General features: G+C 39.6%; 1 protein-coding gene across 1 annotated transcript in view; it reads left to right on the top strand.

The window, feature by feature from the left end:
* The window catches only part of cntnap2a (contactin associated protein 2a), a 986,203-nt gene that overhangs the window by 881,549 nt on the left and 84,215 nt on the right, over positions 1 to 20,439 (top strand). The window contains exons 17-18 of the mRNA XM_039753312.1: positions 7,722 to 7,958; positions 15,271 to 15,450. Of these exons, the coding sequence (XP_039609246.1) occupies positions 7,722 to 7,958; positions 15,271 to 15,450 (417 nt within the window). The remainder of the gene's footprint in view (positions 1 to 7,721; positions 7,959 to 15,270; positions 15,451 to 20,439) is intronic.

Raw genomic sequence — 20,439 nt, 5'->3', positions numbered from 1 at the left:
GATTAGCAAATGGAAGTCAGAATTTCACTGTGCTCTTTACACACGACAGCAATGACTGGGTAAATATTCCAATCAAGATGTGTGCCTTAATGCCACTATTCTAAAAGATTGTGGTATGCAGTACAGTAAACCCTTGTTTATCGCGGTTAATTGCCAAATTGCTTTTGTTGGCTTTGAGGTTTGAAGTTGATAAAGAAAAGAGACATGCTTCATTTAATTACACATCCATTAAAGCAAAGCCTAATAAATAACTAACTGTAATGACTGTTGGAGAATACTTTTAGTTCTAGGTTTTATATTATAGGTTAATAATTTAAAAAATGACAGTGGCTTCTTTAAACCTAGGTTGCCTATTTGATGTATGTGGTATTTGGTACACTGTATGGGCAAAGTACATTTACATTTAATCATTTAACAGATGCTAGGTGACTTACAAATCAGGACAAAATAACATTGTTAACATCCGTTAAGAGTTTGTTTTGAAACTTGTTTGAAAACTAGATTACAAAATTGACCATAACTACAGAAAGAATCTAGCATCAAAAACCATTAGCAATTAAGCAAATATTCACAAAACTGGAAAGTCTTCAAATGCTTCTTAAATACACTGAGGCAGTTAGCTGTTCAAATTATTCTGGGTATCTCATTCCACCACTGAGTGGTAGCACATTGGAGATGGGCTCACCTGACACTGTTCATTAGCAAACCTGAGTGAGCAGGAAATAGCATAGGGCCTAACAAGGACTTAAATACTGTCTTAACTACTGCTTGCCAAGGACCTGAACTTCATGCATGCCACTATAAGGAGCCATTGGAATCGCCTGAAAAGGGGAGTGACATGTTCGAAGTACTAGCTGGAATGATAAGGAACTTAGTCTTCAACAGATTTTGTTGGATATGGTGTTGCTTCATCCAGTCTGAGATATTAGTAAGACATGCTGGGATTCTAGTCAAGAACTTGTTGCCTTCAGGAGGTAGCAGCAGGCAGGAACTGCATGGTAGTGATAACAGAAGCCATGGTACTTGGAAACAAAGGACCTAATAAGGAGGTGTACAACAAGATACCCCTGTGCTTACCTGATGCAGCTTTGATACCACTTCTGTCCTTGACACTCAAAGCATCTAAAAGCAGTCAGTGATGCTTAGGTTAGAGAGAGTGGCAAGGATGATCTGCTAGTTTTCATTATCAAAAGTGATAAGTGAAGAAGGATGTGAACAGAAAATATAGTGGTCACTATTGAAGCCATACTGGTTAGGATCAAGCAGACTGTTCTTAAGGAGAAACAAAGAAAATAATTTTAATTAAAAAGGAAAGAAAAGTAATTACCTTCTACAGATGGACCCAGTGTGGGGTTTTTGAGCAGTGAGTTATCAAAGCTTGTTTAAACATTCTGGGAAATATGCCTGTGCATAGTGAGGTATTGAAGATACACATGAGTGAAGGGATGGGGTATAGAGGACAGGTAGTGGGGGGTGGCTGGAAATGACAGACAAATCAGTGTCAAAGAGCAGGGAAGATGTGGAAAATGCTTTATTGTGAGAAGGAAAGCGCAGACTGACTGGCTGAGGTGGAGTGAAACAGCCATACTTACAAGTCACCTTTTCATGAAATAAGGTAACAAAGTCATCAATAATTAAGGAGGTTGGAAGTGGAGTTGGTAAAAGGTTGAGAAGCAAAAAGAAGGCAACACTCAATCTGTGTGTGTTTACTTTTTTAAAAAAATTAAATGTTATTTGCTGTCTTAAGAACTGAGTGACAAAGGTTTTGAATCGTCTAGCCAGGATTAAGAAATACTAAACTGCAAAAAAATCATTAAGTATTGAAACTGCAAAGTCAAAGCCTGAAATGTTAATTTTAATTTTTATTCTTTTGTAGAAACTGTTAATAATCTTCCCTTTATTTTTTATAAACTTCAAATGGAAATTATCTTCAAACCATTAAGAAATGGAGAATGCCCTCTAAAAATATTTGTATGAGTACCTGTATTACCACATATATAAACTGTCCCTAAACACAAGTGTTAGCAAAACATGTACAAAAATTCACCGAAACAAAACACTGTACATCATGACATAGCAGATGTTTTTTAAACTGCCTTGATAGGTGCTACATGGAGTAACACTGGCACTGCTGCTGCCTCATCCTTCAACAATACTAGGTTCAAATTGTTTCCTCTTATTTCACAAAGATCTGCTCCTCAATTAACTGGTGTCCTGCCCAGGCCTGGTTTCTGCTTTGCACTCAGTCCTATCATGATAGTCTCTGTTTAAAATAGGTTTGTAGAAATTTAATTTTCTACAGAACTTTTGTTATTGTTACATAATCATTTTGCATTTACATACAAAATGTCTATGCTGTGCAATATGAATGCTCAAAATGTTCCTTTGTTGAGTAGTTACACGATAAACTTGCAGTAGCTTGCTAAGATTAAGAAAGTTTAACCTAGGTTTATTTAGTAGTGTTATTATGTGCAATATTTGATTAAACTTTAGTATACACATACATTACAAGAAGGTATAATAGTCTGCATGGTATAAAACATGTTATAAGCCCTTTTGAAATGATTAAAAAAACCAATGTAAAATGACTAACTTATTTCAGTAGTCCCATTAGTATTAATGATAATATATTACATTTAATAGCATTATTGACAGAATGTTTATAGACTGTTTATAGCAGCTTTATAATGGATAACTAAAGTAAAGTGTGATCCAATATTTTTTGGTATAACTCTGACTAACCCCAACTGCCTTCAGCTCCAATTTTATATTTTCCTTGTGTAATGCTTCCATCTAGTGGTTAAACTATTTAAGAAGTGTTTGTCAATAATTTTTCTTCTGGTATGTGTTCATGGTTTCATGATAGTCACATATTTGTTTTTAAACACCAAACTAAAATTTATATGGTATTGACTTTTAATGGGTTAGCTTTCTGTGCTTGGTATTTATTAGCTTTTTATCTTTACTGACAAAGGTATCAAAATTCTCCAGTTACTGCTGTAGTGCTATAGTTAGAAATGCTAGTATTTCTGATAGCAAATGACCTTCTGTTAGAAAGCTAGTCCATGGCCTCACATGGATGCTGATGTTCAGGCACTTTAACCTTTGAACTTGCAGTCCCAGGCCAATTTCCAGCTGTAACATGTCCAACAGCAATGCATTTTGTGAGCATTTGTAAGTAGATATTTTTAAATACAGTAAGACAGTGGGTCAAGCCAAGTGTGTTAGATACACCTAAAGCCAAATCCGTATTTCTACCCCAAAATATTTGCAATGTGTTGCTGAGTAGCTTAGTCAAATACATTTCAAGAGCATTTCCAATTAAGTGTCCAGTATGCTATACATTGCACTACATTTGCCAACTTCTAAAATCTTACTTAAGGTCACAGGGGGCTGCACTGGACACAAGACAGGAAACCAGGGCAGATTGCCAGTCAGTCACAGGGCCCACTCAAGCATACATGCATAGACAGGCAATTTGGATCACCAATAAACTTAATTAGCATGTGTTTGAGGATGTGCAAGGAAACCAGAGTACCTTTGAAAGGCAAAAAAGGCCACAGAGATGTTGGGAGAATGTGCAAACTTCACACAGAGAACAACTGGGCATAAGTTACAGAATTATGGATCTGTTAGGAACAGTGCTACCAAGTGCACCATCATGATCTAAAAACATAATTACAAATATAGTATGGCTAAAACAATTGCAGAATAAAAAAACAAACCTTATTATTGAGTCATAAAAACTGGTACAAAATAAAAGGGTTTTTGCTTTTTTTTAATATAAACCTTAGATGTTCTATACCTCTCATATTCAAAAATCAATCAATCTGCAAGCAAACAGCATGTTTGAAAATAGGTTATTCTTTGAGGATGACTTCAAAGCAGACCAAGTGCCACTTGAAATCAGAAAGACACAGTAAAGGCAAAAAAAAAAATCAAATACCACAATTAATGGAGAAGCAAAATAAAAGTGATATAAACATCCATAGCAGATCTATGTTATGTTAAAATGATGGGTCTTCAGTCTTGATTTAAACGATGAAGCTGATGGGGTTTATCTAATAACAGTAAGCAGTTATTCCAGAGTATGGTTGCCCTATAGCTAAAGGCTCTGTCCCCCACAGAAATTTTATTTATTCTTGGAAAATTTATCAAGGTCTGCATTTTGAGACTGTAAGGAAAAACAAATGCATTTACCACATTAGGAGGTGGTAAATCTAACTGGAATAAAGTGAATACATTGACTGCTATTGTGATACTTCTTGGTTCTAGTTATGATCTTTATTATAATGTTTTTAAATTAACCATAGAGTAATAAGTCAATTATTTGAACAAATTTTTGACCATAAAGTATTACAATCGTTAATTCTGCCTGAGACAAATGAACTGCAGTAATGCTTTTCAAGGTCATTCAGCTTAAGAAACTACCACAATTTTTAAACTCCTATATTTTCCTTTTTTTTTTTTTTTGCTGTAGGTTTCAAACAAGCTTCTTTTTAACATGTTGTGTAAGTGTTGTTCATCTGTTTACTAGCTTGGATCCTGCTGTGCATTGTGCTGCTGTGTTCTCAGTAAGATTGTATTAAACCCCCATAGTCAAAAGATATTAGAAATAAACTGGGGTAGAACACATAACTTGTTTTTTGACTAAAATTCTGAATTAAGCAAAACATCAGTATATGAACAAATTATATGACATTATCCCCGTGTCTGCGTGGGTTTCCTCCGGGCGCTCCGGTTTCCTCCCACAATCCTAAGACATGCAGGTTAGGTGGATTGGCAATTCTAAATTGGCCCTAGTGTGTGTCCTGCGGTGGGTTGGCACCCTGCCCAGGATTGTTTCCTGCCTTGTGCCCTGTGTTGGCTGGGATTGGCTCCAGCAGACCCCCGTGACCCTATTCGGATTCAGCGGGTTAGAAAATGGATGGATGGATGGATGATTGGCTATATGAATAAATTAAACTTGGCTGTAGGAACAAATTATAATTATTTAGACAATGAAATATTGAAAATTAGAAAACTGTGATGACAGAAGTAAATTCCTGAAGTCCAATGTGAAGTTGGCTCCTCTGCCCCAGTTGTTAAATAACAAAAAGGACAGAAGAATATTGTGCAATTCAGGTTCTGAATGGCTCCACCTTGAAGAAAGTTTAACACAGAGATAAATCAATAACAAGGTTTCTTCTGTTTCTTATAATCTCAGAACCAATGTTAACCTTCTCCAGAGGATTTGCACGAAAAAAATTTTACATTGCCAGTTCCTGAAAGTAAAGGTGAAAAAGTTATTGTTTAGCATTAGGTTAAGCAAAGCAGGTCTAACTCTTCCTCTAACACGATTTATGCAAAGGATATCAGATTTGTGTGCACTTGAATCATATGTTAATAAGAACATCACTTGAAATCTTTGGAAAAAACATTTATGACCAAATATAGTTCTTCCTTAGGACACCATGGAAAAAAGCTAATTTCTATGACCGGTTATAGATCATACAGATGTGCTTTCCACGTTATAAACTTATTGCAGATGATGGCCATATATTGAAGGATAGAAAACCTAGCTCTCCGAGTACATATATACTCCCCTTTAGACTTTCACCAATGTGAAAACAAGTCACTGTATTAGAGGCATTAGACAGGCATATTACTGTGGTATAAAGGACTCCCAGTAGCGATTGTTTACACACTTCTGCTGAATAACTCATTGGCAAAAAGTGCACAGTGCTAGTGTGTCAGAGAGAGGATATGCTGCATAATGGCACTAAATTTTGCTTTAATTCTCTCCTTTGTTACTACCTTTAAGAGGTCCAGAGTGCAACCTGCAACTGAGCTTGCAGTTTTAATTACCTTGTTGATTCAGTAGGCCTCTCTTGAAGTAATGTTACCCACCCAGCACACCCCAGCATAGAAAATTACACTGGCCATCACATGAAAGGATCACAGTCTCCTAAGAAAAAAGAGGCTGCTGTACCATTTCTTATATATCTTTTCTTATATATCCTTTATGTTCCAAGACTAATCTAACCTGTCATTTGATGTAGACCCTCAATTACTTATAGAAGTCGACCACCTCTACATCTGCTCCCTTAATAGTGACTGGGCATAGAGGCTGTTTGGTGCAGCAAAGTCAATAACCAGTTGCTTGGTTTCACATATTTTAATATGCAGACAATGCACCAAAAAACAAAAGTTTATCAATATATCCCATAAATGCAGAATCATTTGAAATTTTCTGCTACTGACATGACCTGGTGTTATATTTATAGTTTGAGGTGTACAGAGTGAAGAGAAAAGGAGACAGGACTGTTCCTTTTGGTGCTCCAGTGTTACTCACATTCATATCAGAAACACAATCCTTGAGTCTCAAAACTACGGTCTGGCTGACAGGGTAGTCCATTACCCCGGACAACATAGGGTCATCCACCTGCATATGTCTACGTTTAACATAGATGGCTGGATGGTATTTATGGCACTGAAGAAATGAAAAAAACATCATTCTTATAGTGCTGCCAGCTTTGTCTAGGTGAGAATAAGCTTTTCAGAGCAAACAGATAAATTAATTCTCTGTTCCAATCTTTGTCTGATGGTCAAATTGCTGTGGGAGAAGTTGGTCTATCGCAAGAGGACTCATATAGTCCAGGACCAGTCTCTCACAGGTTTTCATGATGTGAGATGCAAGTGCTACTGATCTTTAGTCATTAGGTGAAGAGGCCTTCTTTGGAACAGGAAGAATGCAGGGTATTTTCCATAGCACCTGCTTTTCTGAAGTCTTATAGACAGACTGAACAGGTAACATAGGATATCACAAAGTTGGTCAGCACAGGCCTTAAGAACTTAATGACTGACTATTTTGGTCCCATAGCTTTTCCTGTGTGGAGCTTCCTCATTTGTCTCCTTATGTGGTCTTTGTCTTCAGTCTTAATAAATCTGGTTATGTCTTGCTCAAGTGACTTTAAATAGGATTTGCAGTACTTACAGAGACTGGTGAAAACAGGCCATCAAATATGGGGTTCAAAGAGTAGCAGCTCAAAGGTGGAAGGTTAAAAGGTCAGAGAAAAGTGTTGGAGAGAAGAAGTCTTTTAAAATATAGTTGTTTTTCCCTGGGGGAAGCAGGAGTTCTTTCCCCAGTTAGGACATATATGCTGTTTTCAGTAGGTCTAGAGGGGCTCTGGATTTATTTTGTTGTTTTCTATTGCATTTGTAAAAGCAGTTTGCTAAAGTGTCATTAAGTGATACCATTTAAACTTGTTAATATTCTAAACATAAACTGTTGAAGTTTTACTTTTTATTACTAGTTAAAAAAACTAGGATTAAGTAAGAAATAATTTGATTAATATGAGGATTTAAAATTGGACTGAAAATTGAAGAGGGCTTTTAACCTTGTTACATATCAAAACCTCAAACACTGTTAAATCTAAATTTGGACTTTATGTCTAAACTGGAAAATTTCTCTTGTAATAGTTGCAGAGTATTTCCTTTTTTCTTTCTTGAGATACTGAATGCCAGGCAGTATATTAAGACATAAGGGAAATGTAGGCAGTCATTTAATGGATTTTGCTCTTATTTTACTGTGCTTAAATGTACTTATATTTGCTAGAGATATATACATTCATTTTTTTAAACTAAAAATCCAAGTAACTAACTTCACTGTCACATTTTTAACATTATATTTCATTTCATCTCTGATAGAGAAGACTTCACAGTTTCTTTCCTTTTAACAGGTGCTGCAGGAGGACACAGAGGATTTCTTGGATGCATTCGCTCTTTAAAAATGAATGGTATCACTCTTGACTTGGAAGAGCGAGCAAAGGTTACACCAGGAGTAAATCCAGGCTGCTCTGGGCATTGCACAAGTTACGGCATGTACTGCCAGAATGGGGGAACTTGTGTGGAGAAATATAATGGATATTCATGCAATTGTTCCAAAACTGCCTTTGATGGACCTTTCTGTACCAAAGGTAAATAAAACATTTTACTAAATTTATCAGTAACTCCAGGGTATCACTTGTGTATTGTGTAAGCTCTGCTAATATTCAAACGTGTTTTATATATTCATATTATTTCACACTTTGATACAGAACCTGAAATCAGTGTCAACAGATATGTAGAAGGAGAAACTTCACTAAATGGGATGTCACTGACTACATACAAGCTCGTATTTAATTTTACCTGAGCAGTTTAGACACAACACTAAATCAAACAGACCACTACTCCATGTTTGATATGAATGAGAATCCAAGGAGGACATTTAAATTCATAACAATCTAGATTTCAACTGAAGCACAAATCTTGCAGTCATTACTAGTCACTGGATTATTATGCTCATAGATATCCATCCATACCCCTCCTTGAACCGTCACCTTATCATGGTGGAGGGGTTTGCTTGTCCCAATGATCCTAGGAGCTATGTTGTCTGGGGCTTTATGCCCCTGGTAGGGCCACCCAAGGCAAACTGGTCCTAGGTGAGGGATGAGACAAAGAGCGGTTCAACAAACCTCCAATGAAGGGCAAAAACATTGGACAACGTTTTCCCTTGCCCAGACGCGGGTCACCGGGGCCCCCCACTGGAGCCAGGCCTGGAGGTGGGGCTCGATGGCGAGCGCCTGGTGGCCGGGCCTCCACCCATGGGCCTCGGCCGGGCACAGCCCAAAGAGGTAATGTGGGTTCTCCTTCCCATGGGCTCACCACCTATGGGAGGGGCCAAGGAAGTTGGGTGCAGTGTGAGTTGGGTGGTGGCGAGGCGGGACCTTGGCGGTCTGATCCTGGCTACAGAAACTGGCTCTTGGGGCGTGGAATGTCACCTCTCTGAAGGGAAGGAGCCTGAGCTAGTGCGCGAGGTTGAGAGGTTCCGGCTAGATATGGTCGGACTCACCTCGACGCACAGCTTGGACTCTGGAACCAATCTCCATGAGAGGGGCTGGACTCTCTACCACTCTGGAGTTGTCCCCGGTGAGAGGTGCCAAGCAGGTGTGGGCATACTTATTGCCCCGACTTGGAGCCTGTGCATTGGGGTTTACCCGGTGGGCGAGAGGGTGGCCTCCCTCCGCCTTCGGTGGGGAAGGGTCCTGACTGTTGTTTGTGTGTAGGCGCCGAACAGCAGTTTGGAGTATCCACCCTTTTTGGAGTCTCTGGAGGGGGTGCTAGAGGGCATACCTTCTGGGGATTCCCTCGTTTTGCTGGGAGACTTCAATGCTCACGTGGGCAATGACAGTGAGACCTGGAAGGGCGTGATTGGGAGGAATGGCCCCGATCTGAACCCGGCGGTGTTTTGTTATTGGACTTCTGTGCTCGTCACGGATTGTCCATAACTAACACCATGTTCAAGCATAAGGGTGTTCATATGTGCACTTGGCACCAGGACACCCTAGGCCTCAGGTTGATGATCGACTTTGTGGTCGTGTCGTCGGACTTTGGCCATATGTCTTGGACACTCGGGTGAAGAGAGGGGGAGCTGTCAACTGATCACCACCTGGTGGTGAGTTGGCCGATGGTGGGGAAGATGCGGTCAGACCTGGTAGGCCCAAGCGTGTTGTGAGGGTCTGCTGGGAGCGGCTGGCAGAGTCCCCTGTCAGAAGTAGCTTCAACTCCCACCTCGGCAGAACTTCAACCCGCCCCGAGGGAGGTGGGGACATTGAGTCGAATGGGCCATGTTCCGTGCCTCTATTGTTGAGGCGGCTGACGGAGCTGTGGCGCAAGGTGGTCGGTGCCTGTCGTGGCGGCAATCCCCGAACCCGTTGGTGGACACCGGTGAGGGATGCCGTCAAGCTGAAGAAGGAGTCCTATAGGACTTTTTGTCCTGTGGGTCTCTGGAGGCAGCTGATAGGTACCGGCAGGCCAAGCGGAACGCGGCTTCGTTGTTGCTGAGGCAAAAACTCGGGCATGGGAGGAGTTTGAGAGGCCATGGAGAGCGACTTTCGGACGGCTTCGAGGAGATTCTGGGCGTCTCAGGAGGGAAGCAGTGCAGTGTCAACACCGTATATGGTGGGGATGGTGCGCTGCTGACCTCGACTTCGGGACATTGTGGGTCGATGGGGGGAGTACTTCGAAGACCTCCTCAATCCCACTAACATGCCTTCCAATGAGGAAGCAGAGCCTGGGGACTCTGAGGTGGGCTCTCCCATCTCTGGGACTGAAGTCACCGAGGTGGTCAAAAACTCCTTGGTGGCAGGGCCCGGGGTGGATGAGATACCGAGTTCCTTAAGGCTCTGGATGTTGTAGGACTGTCTTGGTTGACACGTCTCTGCAACATCGCATGGACATCGGGACAGTGCCTCTGGATTGGCAGACGGGGTGGTGGTCCCCTCTTTAAAAGGGGACCGGAGGGTGTGTTCCAACTATAGAGGGATCACACTCCTCAGCCTCCCTGGAAAAGTCTATTGGGGTTCTGGAGAGGAGGGTCCGTCGGATAGTGAACCTCGGATTCAGGAGGAACAGTGTGATTTTCGTCCTGGTCGCGGAACAGTGGACCAGCTCTTCACCCTTAGCAGAGTCCTGGAGGGTGCATGGGAGTTTGCCCACCAGTCTACATGTGTTTTGTGGACTTGGAAAAGGCATTCGACCGTGTCCCTCGGGAATCCTGTGGGGGTGCTCGGGAGTATGGGGTACCGGACCCCTGATAAGAGCTGTTCGGTCCTGTACAACCGGTGTCAGAGCTTGGTCCGCATTGCGGCAGTAAGTCGAGCCCGTTTCCAGTGAGAGTTGGACTCCGCCAGGGCTGCCCTTTGTCACCGATTCTGTTCATAACTTTTATGGACAGAATTTCTAAGCGCAGCCAGGGTGTTGAAGGGGTCGGTTTGGTGGACTCAGGATTGGGTCACTGCTTTTGCAGATGATGTTGTCCTGTTTGCTTCATCAGGCCGTGATCTTCAGCTCTCTCTGGATGGTTCGCAGCTGAGTGTAAAGCAGCTGGGATGAGAATCAGCACCTCCAAATCCGAGACCATGGTCCTCAGCCGGAAAAGCGTGGAGTGCCCTCTCAGGGTTGGGGAGAGATCCTGCCCCAAGTGGAGGAGTTCAAGTATCTCGGGGTCTTGTTCACGAGAGGGAAGAATGGACCGTGAGATCGACAGGCGGATCAGTGCGGCATCCGCAGTGATGCGGGCTCTGCATCGGTCTGTCGTGGTGAAAAAAGAGCTGAGCCGTAAGGCAAAGCTCTCAATTTACCAGTCGATCTACGTTCCTACCCTCACATATGGTCATGAGCTATGGGTAGTGACTGAAAGAACAAGATCGCAAATACGAGCGGCTGAAATGAGTTTCCTCCGCAGGGTGTCTGGGCTTTCCCTTAAAGATAGGGTGAGAAGCTCAGTCATCCGGGAGGGGCTCAGACTAGAGCCGCTACTTCTCCGCATCGAGAGGAGTCAGATGAGGTGGCTCGGGCATCTGATCAGGATGCCTCCTGGACGCCTCCCTGGTGAGGTGTTCGGCACGTCCAACGGGAGGAGGCCCGGGGAAGACCCAGGACACTGGAGGGACTATGTCTCCGGCTGGCCTGGGAAACCTTTGGGATTCTCCGGAAGAGCTGGAAGAAGTGGCGGGGGAGAGGGAAGTCTGGGCCTCTCTGCTTAAGCTGCTGCCCCCGCGACCCGACCCCGGATAAGCAGAAGAGGATGGATGGATATCCATCCATTTTCCAACCCGGTGAATCCGAACACAGGGTCACGGGGGGTCTGCTGAAGTCAATCCCAGCCAACACAGGGCGCAAGACAGGAACCAATCCTGGGCAGGGCATCAACCAACTACACGACACAAACACTCAGGACAATTTAGAATCACCAATCCACCTAACCTGCATGTCTTTGGACTGTGAGAAGAAACAGGAGGAAACCCACGCAGACACGGGGAGAACAGAACATGCAAACTCCACGCAGGGAGGACCTGGGAAGCGAACCCGGGTCTCCTAACTGCGAGGCAGCAGAGCTACCACTGCGCCACCGTGCCGCCTGCTCATAGATATGTGTTTTTAAATATAGTACAAAAATGAGTAGAGGGGACACAATTTTGTCTCTTTCTTGTGTGTTTTTAAAAAAACTCTCAAATGCTAGCCTGTCAATTGTTTCCCACACATTTGTGACATCACCACATGTGATGTACATAAATTACTTGACAGACTGTTCACATTAATACTAAGATAAACTAGTAATAATAATATAAAACAGACATAATATACAGACAGGGATTTTCCCATTTTGCTTTTGTCTTTGTGGAAAAAAACACATTAATCTATTCAGAACACCTGTAAATTAGTACTCTTTTATTAAAAGCTAGGAAAACAATTTTGGTAAAATTAAGCTTCTGATTCAGCCAGTTTAGTGACATGCTAATTAAAGCCAAACCAAAACCGCCATAAGGTTTCTAAAGAGTTCCTTCTAATCTCTTCTATAGAATAGATGAACATAGCAATAAATTCAATAACTCTAGAAGTTATTTTTTTTTTGTTTTACAAATAAGTGGTCTGTATTTCCCCTACAGGAAATTGCAATATTTGGTGCCCCATCTCCTTGCATCACTTCATAGCTATAGTGCCAGTCTTGAAGCAGTGCCAGACCCAAATAACATGGTATATGGACTTCTCTCTTTCAACCTCCTAGTAATAACTTTGTCTCCTTGCTAATTACGCACTTTACCTTCCTTTTTGTTGCCTCAGACTTGCCAATGGTTAATTAAGCTGTATTCCCTTTATGGTTAGAACAGGATCAAGACCCAACAATAAATAAGATTTGCAGACTTCTGTCATTGAAGAATTGCTATACTGCTTGCAAAAAATGTAGCAACAAGGCTTTTTAAGTCACTCATTAATTAATACATGTGGAGCAAAATTGTTGTTTTTTTTTTCGCTATTTTTGCTAGTCACAGACAATGGTTGTAAAGTACAACACATTATTGATTATTCTTCTAATTCCAACCCTCCCTTGCTACATTTGTTATGCTGGATTTGTAAAAATCTTTTGACAATCTAAAATTGCTTTCATACTTGAGGAAGATTTTTTTTTGCATATATTCGATTAAGCTTAATATGTCAAAAACACCCTCTTTGATAGTCTTAAAAGGAGCCATTCTAATTTATTCTGTGACATGAACTGCTTGTTGAAGCAGCATCTTGACACATCATATAAAATCATATAAAACTCCTTCTGTTTAATTTCATACTTTGCCAATGACAATAGGAAAGTCTAGGTACTAAAGAACTTTATATTGTTATAATAAATTGGTGTCAAGTATGTAGTGACAGAGCCTAAAACATTTTGCTGACTTTAGTGGCAGGGCTCTCTAAGCAATAACAACCATTACCCTGTTTTTATATCAGTTAATTTCTTTCACTGGATGAAGTAAGCATACATAATTCATTATGCAAAGAAATATGTCTTTGCATGTTTTGAATTTTATTTAGTTGTACTAAAATAATGTAACCTTGCTATCTTTTATTTTATAGTTTTTTAGGGGTTCCCTCAAAGAGGCAGCAATATTCTTTTACTATGCTGTAAAAAGAAAGATACAATTCATTAATCGTATAAAATTAAACTTTAATAAGCTTAATTAATTGTATTTATTTGATTGTTTGCTTATCTGTTTGTTAATTTATGCATTTATTTATCATATTTATTGCGATCAGAATGCCAGTTGCATTCATTTTATTTGGTTGCCTTCATATAAACAAAGCATTACTCAAATATACAGCCTAAAATTATTAATTCAAGAGGTCCTAAAGCAGTGGTGTCAATCTCAGTTTTATCAAGGGCCAAAAATAACCACCTGATGCAGGCTGAAATATATCAAAAAAAAATTCCTGCCACATTTTCTTTACAAGCAAGACAGAAGAGTACCTCTCTGCTCATTAAAATAACATATTCCATTTTGCATCTCTCTTCAGACTATTAGGAAAAAATAGAGTGAAAAAAATTGCATCAGCACCAGGTCCAGTTCTAGCATTTTTGCTGCACTCGGAGAATCTGTAAATGCCCCTTTTTCAGTCCCTTCGCTTCATTTTTAATAAATGATGCCAAAGAAAACTGCCAGTTAACTATAAATATTAGGTAAATGAATAAAAAATTAACATGACAATTTAGCAACTGAATATATAGCTGATAGTTCTATTTTATAAACATTACACCAGCTTTTAAAGGTAAATAATAATATGTTTCATTAAAAAAGACACTTGTGACAGCTGCGTTATATGATTGGTGGTTTTGAATAATTTTCACGAATTTCACAAATTGTTTACATTAAAACTAAGATAAACTAATAATAATAATAATACAAAACTGTCAAAATATACATATATTAAATATGCAATTCAAGAAATGCTAAGGTTGTAAAGTGTATATTGACTAGTCGGTGATCATACAGCCTTGGAGTTTTCTGATTCCTTGTATTTTGAGGGTTTTGTAATTTGAGTAATTTGAGTTGTGCTATGCATAAACGTATCATAGTGGGGAATTAAATGCCAAGTGTAAAGGTCAATTATGGATAGTATCTTTATATGAAATGCATGCTAAAGACAGTTTTTCAGAAAACAAAATGTCATGGGCCTTATGCAACATGTTTTTTAGTATTGATGATGTGGGCTGCAGTAAAAAAGGTCCACCCCACTTTAAAGTCAATTAAAGAAAGTTACAGTTTGTAAATGTTTAAATGTAGTATCATGTATTTCTCTACAGAGCCATGCCTCTTAGCCCACAGAAGGAGAGAGAATAAAGGATAGGTGGGACATGTGGAGATCTGGTAAAATCTTGAGAATCATTTTAATCTGGAACAAAATATTTAATCCACACTGGGGAGACAGCATCTTTTGTTTTTTAATTTTGTCACACAGTGCACACCGCTTTTTTCAGTTATTTCTTGCTGTCAACAGAGGTTGCTAAGCTAATCAGTGATGAAGACAGTCGGAACATTTTCAATGGCAGCCCTGTAGAAAACAGTAGTTTCTTCATGTGACACTCCAATCCTGTTCAACTGTCATAGAATTTCAATGCCTCAATTGTGCTTTCTTGGCCATAATGGATGCTTTGACTTCTTATGTTAGATTTCTGAAAATTGAGATAGAGAAGTCATTGATATTTTTCACCTCTTTCTTCAATATTGGATTTGATTTGTGATAATCGAAGTCACCCAAACTTTCCGGTGCTATACTGATTTAGTTACAAAGTGGGAAAAAAAGCTAAGTGCATGACCATGACCTTTAGAAACCCTACTTTCCCTTTTCATTGCTTTTGTTGGTTAGATTTGTTATTATGTTTTTCTAATAATATGCCTCTCTCTATTATTATTTTAGATGTTGGGGCCTTTTTTGAAGCAGGAACCTGGATCAAATACAGTATACCTCAGCCGCCCATTGCCAACTTGACTCGAGAAGATCTTTCGCTCAGCTTTAGCACTACAAACACTCCTAGCATCCTTATGTACATAGGGTCACATATACAGGATTATATTGCAGTTGTTCTTCGCCACAATGGTAAGCTGCTCATTTTTATGGAGTTGCTACTTTAAATTGCCTAATTTAAACATTGTAACTTTACATTTTCTAGTTTATTCTGTTTCTGCTTTATTTATAAACATGTTATTTATTTTAGCTTATTAAGATTCCTCCAAATCAACTAATTAAGAAAATTCTAAATGTGTTTAAAGGTGGCTGCCTCAACATGACAAAATACTGCGTCATTCAGCATCATTCCCTACAATAATTAACATCTCTGTTTTATTGGTGTTTGAAGACAAGTAGTTCTCATACATCCACTCCTTTAATTCACTAACACAACTAATTAAAGACAACATTGGTGAAACTTCATTTGGTCTAAATCAGGGGTCTCCAACATGTCGCTCGTGACCTACCAGTAGCTCGCATACATACATACATAAATTTGAAAACTTGATTAGTCAAATTAGGGGTGGGCGATCTTTCCAAAAAATATCATGATCCACAATCTGAATTGTAATCTATCTATTTTCAATGTGGCATACACTTAAGAGAATATCCGGACTCAAACTCAGTCAAGACCTTAGTAACACTTTGTTTTAAATATTAACAAAGTTGAATTCAATTGTTCTCTCATTCGCTAGCTAAGCGTAGTTAAGGAACATGCCCCGAAGCTGGCAAGTGAGTGAGGAAGGCCCCTCCCCTCGGCCCATTGCATCTCTCTTGGATTCACGCAAAAATAAAAATAAATCGGTACCGCAAGTGAACTATGATGCATAGCGAAATGAGAGAAGTCACAAAATCAACCAGAATGTTCAAGCAAATTATAGGAAAAAATCCAATCTAAATCCATAAAGTAGTTCTCCCGTGAAAAGCGGACAGACAGACAGATAGACATTGGATTTTATGTACAGTATTATATATTAGTAAACCTTCAAAATAATGTGCAGCTAAAGTCTCAACAGCATTCTCAGCATTTCTGGAGCTTAGTAGAGCCAGATAACAACTATAAGAAGCTTCACCAAGCACCTCTGAAAATGTCTGCTTTGTTTGGGTCTATATACCTCTGTGAGTCTGCCTTTTCTGACATGAATGTCATGAAATTAAAGTTCAGAACAAGACTGACAGATGAACATTTAAATGACTCCATAAGAGTGAACCAAAGTGGCTACACTCCACCATAAACCCACAGGATACCCATTCCTTTATAAGTCTAGAGATTCTGGTCGAGGAGGAGGCCTTGGAATAATTCATTACAGTATATCAGAATGCAGATCACTTCTAAAAATTTAGGTGACTTCACATCTTTCGAGGCATTCATTTTAAATATTAAAACAGATTCCAACACAATTGTAGTGCTAGTCTACAGACCACCAGGGCCATATTCGTTGTTCATAACTGAATTTGGCTACCTTTTATCTGATTTGGCTATAAATTATGATCATGTAGTATTGATAGGGTAATTCTGTTTTTTAATGTATCTCACACTATTGAATTAAAACATTAATGCTGTCAAAACAAAACAATTCAATTACAAATACACAGATATTACTTATTCGTTAGTCATTTTGTTACATGTCACTGTTTCACTTCACAAGAGTATTTACAGGTCCAGTTGCATGTGTGATGTGTTTTTTAGTTAGTCAGGTGACTGACACTGCATGGAGTTAACAAGCTGAGGCACCACCAGATGGATATCTGGTGGATGCCTCTGTTAGGGAAACAGTGTCAGATTTACTAAGCCAGATTTCAGTGAGAAGACACAGATCAGAATTTGTACTTAATAAAACATTTACCAAAACAGCTTTACTTCCAAGAGAGTGACTGTTCAATAAGTAGCAATTAAAGCTGCATACTTCTTTCTGGTGATATATTTTTTGTTTTAGTTTGAACTAAGTTTCTATTACAGGTGCCAGTGGTGGAGGGTCTGTTTTTTATCTCTTGGTCTAATCATACACCTGATTTTTCGGTTATCAAGTAATTAATGTTTGCATCATGACTTAATGTACTGGATGTCCCATAACAGGGATTATGGGCAACAGCTTCAGGAAAGTAACAGGTGGGATAAACAACAGCCTGTGATAAGATCACATGACTGCGGCCTGGATGGTGCTCTAAACAGTCAGCCAGGCAGTTTTGCTGCCATATTTTGGGATAATACAAAATATCCCCTCCAGTTAGGATAAAGACCATCTCTTTTGAAAAATCCAAGCCTTTCCCAAAAAAAGACACCAGGTTTCTAGCCAGCAGTGAAGGGAATGCAATCTGCTATAAATCACATTCCCTCTATATAATCTTGATAAGGGGCCAGATACAACTAAATTCCTACATTTTATTTTAGCTTTGGTGCATAGAGGTGAAGTTCCTCTTTAATATCTCAGATTGCCATAAATAAATATCATTAGTGCTGACATGCAGCAGTAAGTTAGATACTTCATCATCACTGATACAATACTGATTCTGGGAGATTTTAACATTCATGTTTGTTGTCCGACAAAACCCCTGGTTAAATATTTTTTAGGTATCGAGGACTCTTTTAATTTTACTTAGGTGGTGTCAAGTCCCACACATCAGGGAGGACATACATTGGACTTAGTTCTAACACTTGGCCTCTCTGCAAAAAAACTGGAGATCTGACACCTGCATTTCTGATCATTTTGCAGTTGTTTTTAAAATTGTTTTTGTGTCCACTCATCAATTTCACTATATCACAGCACTTTTCGCGCAGTATAAATACTGACACAGCGAGGCAATTCTGTGATATCTTCTCTGACATTCATTTACCCTTGGTGTTAGAAGCCCTCTCTGAGTGTTCGGATTTTACTGATAAGCTTCTTGATCTCACTTATAAGGATACTCTGGATCTGGTTGCACCCTTAAAGTTAAGGAGAGCCAAGGTATAAGTCAGTGTTCAGCCTTGGTTAAATGCCTCCACTCGTGCTCTCATACAGAAATGCAGGCAGGCTGAGTGGAGGTGGTAAAAGGACAAGTTGCAGGTCTCTTATGATATTCTCAGAACCCGATGGAAGTCCTATCAAGAGGCTGTGAGAGCAGCAAAATCAAACTTCGAGACCTAGGATGCTCTTTAGCACCATAAACACTCTCTTAAACCTACCTGTCAGCGGCTTCCCTAAAAGTATGTCTGAGACCTGTGAACTTTTTCTCAATTATTTTATAAATAAAATCCAAGCTATTCGTTCTTGCATTACTGTACTATTCCAGGTGTTGATCACTGTGGACCGACACCTGCCCCTCAAAGGCCTGTGCACAGTAAGTTTACTTCCTTTCAACCTATTTCTTCTTTTTAGCTACAGTAGCTGATATAATCCTGCATATGAAACCTTCCAATTATCCGCTAGATAATTGCAAACAGTTGTTCATGCCTTTATTACATCTCGGCTAGATTATTGTAATTCCTTATATGTGGGACTGCCCAAATCTGCTCTGTTGTGCCTCCAGCTGGTTCAAAACATTGCAGCTAGATTTTTAATTGGGTCTAGAAAAAAGGATCATATCTCCCCTATTTTAGCCTTTCTCCACTGGCTACCAGTGAGGTGTCGCATTGATTTTAAAATCGTGTTGTTTCATTTGCCTTGTCTTGCATGGTCTCGCTCCAAAATACATCTGTGACCTCTTTTACCGCCATGTGAGACCAAGAGCATTGAGGTCATCTAGACATTATAAATAAATAAATCTAATCTAATCTAACAGAATGGACAATACCTACTTTGTCATGCACTACCCCACAATTAGATTTTAAGGTTTTATTTAGATAACTCCAGCATGACTATTTACATCTTTTGAAAAGTTAAAATTACACATTCATGTAGTCTCTAGTAGGTAACAAAGATACTTGGGATAGATTGACCAACCGTGTAACTATCTAGAGCAGTGGTTTCCAAGTTCAGCCCTGGGACCCCAATGAATCTCTGTACATAGAACCAGTAGTTTTGAGCTCCCCTCTCAAGCTCCAGCTCTAGCTCCCTCCCTACCACATTGCTGTAGATACCCTATTATTTAGCTTTGTGATAAAAAATTAGTTGTCCCAAATTATTTTCTAGCATTTGCATTCTTTCTGTTGCTTTTACACTGGGTATGGAAAGTATTCAGACCCCCTTCAATTTTTCACTCTTTTTTATATTGCAGCCATTTGCTAAAATCATTTAAATTAATTTTTTCCCTCATTAATGTACACACAGCACCCCATATTGACAGATGGGGTGTCATATTCTTCCGCCATGCAAAGCGCTTTTTGTTATGACCAAATAACTCAATTTTTGTCTCATCAGTCCAAAACATTTTGTTCCAAAATGAATCTGGCTTGTCTAAATGAGCATTTCCATACAACAAGCGACTCTGTTTGGGGCATGAGTGCAGAAAGGGCTTCTTTCTCATCACCTTGCCATACAGATGTTCCTTGTGCAAATTGCGCTAAATTGTATAACGATGTACAGATACACCATCTTCAGCAAGATGTTCTTGCAGGTCTTTGGAGGTGATCTGTAGGTGGTCTGTAACCATTCTCACAATCCTACGCATATGACGCTCCTGTATTTTTCTTGGCCTGCCACATCTGGGTTTAACAGCAACTGTGCCTGTGGTCTTCCATTTCCTGATTACATTCCTTACAGTTGAAACTGACAGTTTAAACCTCCGATATAGCTTTTTGTTATCTTTTTTTGTTGAAAGTAGAGTAAATTATTATGCAGGCTGAGAGGGCTTCCCAAACTTTTTCATATGACAGTATGTGTCAATCCAATGATAAAATAAACAGATTAAGTTTGAAAGGAAAAATTTTAAACATCCATAAAAAACCATAAGACACCACCTAAATAAACAAAGAATTAACTTAGAATTGTATCAAAAAGGTTACCATTACCAAAGAGAAAATACAGATGTGAACTTAAGGCTTAAAAGGCTGCACTTCAGTAACTTTTCCACTTTTGTTATTATTAGCAAGCAACTGCTTGAGCTGAAACAACCAAGATCAACATCGTTCAATGCGCTGCTTATATGCTGTGGTGATCC

This window comes from Polypterus senegalus, chromosome 5 (genome assembly GCF_016835505.1).
Source record: "Polypterus senegalus isolate Bchr_013 chromosome 5, ASM1683550v1, whole genome shotgun sequence".
In the NCBI taxonomy this organism is placed as follows: Eukaryota; Metazoa; Chordata; class Cladistia; order Polypteriformes; family Polypteridae; genus Polypterus; species Polypterus senegalus.
The sequence above is the reverse complement of the archived record's forward strand: the minus strand, read 5'-3'. Positions and strand labels throughout refer to the sequence as shown.